The 6,124-nt window shown below is 31.9% G+C and overlaps 1 protein-coding gene across 1 annotated transcript; it reads left to right on the forward strand.

Moving 5' to 3' along the window:
• Positions 1–599: 599 nt before the first annotated feature.
• On the forward strand, positions 600–5,666 carry LOC111888058 (probable pectinesterase 53). Its single transcript, XM_052771825.1, has 5 exons — positions 600–1,070; positions 3,065–3,254; positions 3,378–3,584; positions 4,180–4,415; positions 5,108–5,666. Exons 1-5 carry the CDS (start codon positions 619–621, stop codon positions 5,253–5,255), a joined length of 1,233 nt encoding a protein of 410 aa, XP_052627785.1. The 5' UTR covers positions 600–618; the 3' UTR covers positions 5,256–5,666.
• Positions 5,667–6,124: the final 458 nt, after the last annotated feature.

The following is a 6,124-nucleotide window of genomic DNA, read 5'->3' on the forward strand; positions in this document are numbered from 1 at the left end:
AAAAAACTACGAAACTAATTATTTCACGTCAAATTTGCCATTGTATTCAAACACCCTTTACTTTCATGTATATTCATTTTTTTACTCAATTATCTGTAATCTTTTTCTTTTCATTTTTTATTGAAGTCAGTTATTTAACTTGAACACTTGTTCGTTAGAAATCATGATACTATATTAGTGAAAATAATGATGGCGTACAATTATTCTTAATTTCTAGAATTTAATTACTAATTAAGATCTTTTACAAGGTTGTGCCTGTGTTGTTGGCCTTAGTTACCCTTAAAAAACGCTTTCAAACATAAAAAGTTTATTTCATATACAACAATTTTTTTTTAAACATACATAACAATTTATAATTTAAAGATGTCATACAATATACTAAAAAATTTGTTATTGTTGCATATGACAAAAAAACATTATATACAAATCAAATCCATAAAAAACTAATTTCAAATGAACTAATGAACTAGGCGATGGGCACCACATACACATGTCTTCACATATCGAAATTTGTTATAAGAAAAATAATATATATATACGCATATAAAAACATTGGTTTGCAAGTTATGCACTTTTGCCCATTTTTAACAATATTATATTTCATGACTAGTTCAATAAATGCACACAAGAACACTTCACCACATACCCAAACCAAATTTCACTTCTCTCTTGTTTTTCATACCCATTTCCACTTGCTTACACATTTTGATGGCCAAATTTGGGTACATTTGGTCTCTTTTCATTCTTCTACTTGTTCTTGATGCTATTACACCAACACTTTGTCATACAAAAGGCTTGCAACCAAAAAGAAACACATGGAAGCAATTAGGGGCAAATTTAACACAAACCCAATACTCAGAACAACAGTTTATGAAATGGGTTAATTTTGTTGGAAGTTTAAAGCATTCCCTTTTTTCCCCTGCTAAGAACAAGCTTTTCCCTTCTTATATGATCACTGTTGACAAGAATCCAGCAAGAGGAGATTTCACCACCATTCAACAAGCTATTGATTCTCTCCCGTTTGTGAATCTTATTAGAGTTGTTATCAAAGTTCATGCAGGAGTTTACAAGTAAGTTGTTTTAATTTGTTTCATGGTGTTAATGTTTTCTAAAGATTTTGAGTTTGAATATGTACTTTTAGTGGGAAGAATTTTCTTGGATATAAGTTCATATCTATCTAAAACCGTACGTTATCAAGGTATTTTTTTAATGAATGGACGAAAAAAGTTTTTGATCAAGATTTGGTGGATTGTGAGAGAACACGCAAATTTGTAACATTGATATTTTGGTCTTTTTTTTTTCTGTTAATTATGGGAATTTTGTAGTTCATGCAGAAGTTTTATAAAGACAAAATATGATAACTTTTGAGGGTGTTTATTGTTTATATAATTTGGTGAAATTCTTATTTAAAAATTATGGGTTTTTTCATTATTACGTTTACAAATAGACTATGAGATGAAGTCTGTCATTTTAAGATTCTTGATTTTTATATTCTGTAATGGATAATTTGTATCTTAATAATTACATGCATATTACAATTTAGAAATTTTTAAGAGCAAATGAGTAGTTTTAATTATTTTAATTTTGGGCTAGATACAGAAAATAACAATGGTTTGTTAAAAGTTAAAACATCATTCTTCATTTTACAACATTTAATTCTTTAAAATATATATGTTATTATAATAAGGCTATCCAAAATACGAAAATACATTTTGTTTCGGTTTAGTTTTATTAGAACTTTCAAACTGATTAAAAAATCTAAAAATACATATAATTATTGGATAAAATTTCAACTTATGTTTCCACAAAAACAAAAAACTAAATATATAATATTGTAATATAAAAAAATAAAATATCATATTATAATACGTAAATAAGAAAGATGGCATTATTATTTTTTAAATTTAATTTTTTTATTCTTTTTCTTAATGGCTCGTTGATTGTCTTTTGTGGTCAACCACAACAAAGAAAAGAAAATTAGAATAATCCCATGCATCAAATTCCTCAATTTTATATTGATGTTTTTTTTGAATGTGGTATTTCTTTTATAAATATCACAAAGAAAAAAGAGGTTTAAACTCCTTTTCTTCATATTTTTTTCTTGTTTTTCGGTGCTTAAACTTAAACCCACGTATAAAATATAACGTTATCGACTTCTAAAAAAAATACTTTCTTAAAACGATAAAGCATTTAGTCAAACTTTTTCTTGTACCTTTTTCTCATTATTTTTTCCCTGATATAATATTCTCTCTGTCGATAGTAAACCATTACCGTTAAATTATATGAAATCTTCCATCTTGCAAATAAGGCATATCTTGTCTAGGCAAAATTTTTGAAATGATACCCTTATTTCCATGTCTTCCAGCTACTTTATCGCCTACTTTTATTTCACGTTTCTGTAAAATATATACACGAATACTTTCTGTTTTCTCTGTCTCATCTGTCTTAGAACTCTGGACCCATCTCACATCAATCACCCGACCCCTACCTCCTATAGGTAATTTTAGACAAGTTTCTTTTGAAGTATATACCCGCATGCCAAGTATGGTTCGTAACAATCTATCTTCGGGGGCATACGATGATTCTTTCACCATTTGGGGCGTTAATTTACCTACTAAAATATCACCTGTTTCCACCCAAGATCCCAGCATTACAATTCCATTTTTGTCTAAATTTCGGAGTAAATGGACTTCTAAATGTGGTATTTCATTAGTGACCCTTTCGGAGCCTTGGTTAATCTGAATTTCATATTTACGTATGTGAAAAGAAGTATAAATATCTTCATATACTAAGCGCTCACTAATGAGTACTGCATCTTCAAAATTGTAACCTTCCCATGGCATATAAGCTACTAATACGTTTTTCCCCAAAGCGAGTTCGCCACCAACTGTAGCAGCACCATACGCTAAAATTTGTCCCTTTTTAATGCATTTACCCCGCTGAACCTGGGGTTTTTGATGCATACAAGTATTTTTGTTGGACTCTTTTTTTTCTATAAATTATTTGATTTTTATGCCTCATATAATTTAGTATTATTTACATATTTTTTGTTTTTCTTATATAGGGAGAAGGTAAATATACCTCCACTAAAATCATTCATAACAATAGAAGGCGAAGGTGCTGAAAAAACCGTTGTGCAATGGGGTGATACGGCTCAGACCATCGGTGCCAAAGGTCAAGCTGTTGGCACCTTTGGCTCAGCCACTTTTGCGGTCAATTCCCCCTATTTCATTGCCAAAAACATCACATTCCAGGTAATTACAAAACATATGCATTAAACACTTGTACATTATTCTCGACTTTTCAAAAAGATACAAAATATTAAATATATTTGTTAAGTGTCGATGGTTAAATGTACAAGTATGCAATGAATACAGAACACGACACCCGTGCCAAAACCAGGAGCCGTAGGGAAACAAGCAGTCGCGTTTAGGATATCAGCAGACACAGCCGCATTCGTAGGTTGTAGATTTTTGGGAGCGCAAGACACGCTTTATGATCACTTGGGTAGACATTATTACAAGGATTGTTATATTGAAGGATCTGTCGACTTCATTTTTGGCAATGGTCTTTCTCTTTTTGAGGTATGTGTTATATATATATATATATATATATATATATATATATATATATATATATATATATATATATATATATATATATATATATATATATATATATCTTTTTTGTAAAATACTATCGTTGTCTTTTCCAAACATTTGAACATTTCTCAAAAATTTCTTATATATTATCAATTGATATAAGTTTTATTTCCCTTGTATGATTGTGGATTCTTTAAAAAAAAACTATATTACCTTTTGTCTTTTAAGTTCAAACAACCAAAACCAACAAAAGCACAATACCTTTTAGTTCAAATTGAAGTCGTCTGGTTCATTTTGCTATTATGGACCCATATATGGACCACACTACATATATATATTTTTTCTAATTGTACCTAAATGCCTAGATTTTACATAAAATGGTATTTTATTATATTAAATTATTAACAAAGTATGTTGAATTAATTGAAAAGCTAATACATTTGCAAGTACCCTTAATAAAGTTATTCAAAAGATTTAACATAAGATCACACGTTACATAATTTCCTCTAAACTTGTATAGGCTATGTTTATGTTATGACAAGGGCAATATTGTAATTTTGGTGGTAACTGATAACAGGGGTGTCAAGTCCATGCAATAGCACCAGTAACAGGAGCAGTAACAGCACAAGGAAGAAGCAGTTTGCTAGAGGACACAGGGTTCTCCTTCTTGAGATGCAAGGTGACCGGGTCGGGTGCCCTTTACCTAGGGAGGGCATGGGGTCCCTTCTCTAGGGTCGTCTTTGCGTATACGTATATGGACAACATCATTATTCCCAAAGGCTGGTACAATTGGGGTGACCCTAATCGTGAAATGTAAGTCCCCCACTCCCCCCCCCCCCCCCCCCCCCCCCCTCTCTCTCTCTCTCTGTATATTATCGTGCAGACATAGGACCCCAGAATGATGTATAGAAGCGATAATGTTAGATCATTTTTGGTGGGTATTGCTTTATGAGTATTATACAATATGTGGTATACATGCACCAAATTGTTAGGCTACAATTACATTGTCTTTTGCAGTGGGTAATTGGGTATTGGAATGGGCGGTGGTAAGGTGGTGTGTTTACTTTTATTATTATTATTTTTTTCCGGTATGCGCTCTAAGTGTTCGACGAAATGCCACCTTTTTGTTTTTTTATATCTTGTAGATTTGTTTTGTTGAATTATATGCAAAAGTAAGGATCCCATTCCCATAGGTTACGTTGCCTATGCAGTGGGTAATTGGGTATTGAAAAGGGCGGTGGTTTATTTCCCTTTTTGTGTATGGATTCTACGTGTTCGACGAAATGCCACCTTTTGTTTTAGCTTTGTTTTTTAGCTTGTGGATAGTGTCATAGTGAGTTAGTGACTACCCCATAGCAATAGGCACGCGTGCAACTACTAATTTGGTTTTGCATCCCAAGAAAATTGTTGGATAATGTTAATCTTGATTAAACCCATTAATTTAATATTTGGAAATTGAGAATTAGCAATGATAAGTGATTGTTGAAAATTAAATTACATTACAGGACTGTGTACTATGGGCAATACAAATGTAGTGGACCAGGGGCAACATTTGCAGGGAGAGTGTCATGGTCAAGAGAGCTCACTGATGAAGAAGCTAAGCCTTTTCTTTCACTTACCTTCATTGATGGTTTTGAATGGATTAAATTGTAAAAATTTCATCATCATTATCTTTGTTGTATATATTTTGTCAATGATCTTTTTTGTTGAAGAAGGTGATTCAAACACCAAATCGACCATTATCCATGTCGATTATGATGTTAGATCTTGTAGTAGCTTTTAACAAGATCTAGTGTTCATTTGAAACACAACAAAAGTGAAAGAGTTTGTACTATAAAATCTCCTTTCAATCCGAGCTTTTGAGCCGATTGAAGGAGATAAAGAGTTGCTTGAAATAGGCTCCAAGTGTTTTAACCGAAATAAATTTTGGGTAACAAGTGTTTTTTTTTTATGTGTATAGGTTGATTTTGAGTCTTTTAATTTTTGTTTGTTTGAAGTGTGACCTTTCGTGATTGGGTGTGTGTTATATTGTAATCGATTGCTTTGAGCCATTTCTTTTAAATTTTTAATCCATGTAAAAATAATGAAATTGAGAGCTAGTATGTATCTTATGTCGTTCCATTTCTTTTAAATTTTTAATCCATAGAAAAATAATGAAATTGAATAACCGGAAGCTTGAAACACAACCATAACCAAAGACCCAAGAAAGAATATGGTCTATCATGGAGTTTGACCTTCACATTAACCTTTTTTTTATATGCCATCGTGGTCGGATTTGCTTCTCTTATTTTCATGGATTTAGCCTTTTTAGAATTTGGGTATTTTTGTCTTGTTTCACATTTTCAATGTTTCTCTATTCTCATCCAATGCATATGCCATAGTCTATAGCCATAGCCTAGGCCAAGTTTAAGTATAAGCCCAATAGCGGATTCGCCCTTTGAAGTTTGAACCCAATAGTACCAAACACCCAGGGGCTGAGATAGAGGTGCACAAACCGGTTTTTTTCGAACCCGTTCCGTTTA

Source organism: Lactuca sativa, chromosome 5 (assembly GCF_002870075.4).
Source record: "Lactuca sativa cultivar Salinas chromosome 5, Lsat_Salinas_v11, whole genome shotgun sequence".
Classification (NCBI taxonomy): Eukaryota; Viridiplantae; Streptophyta; class Magnoliopsida; order Asterales; family Asteraceae; genus Lactuca; species Lactuca sativa.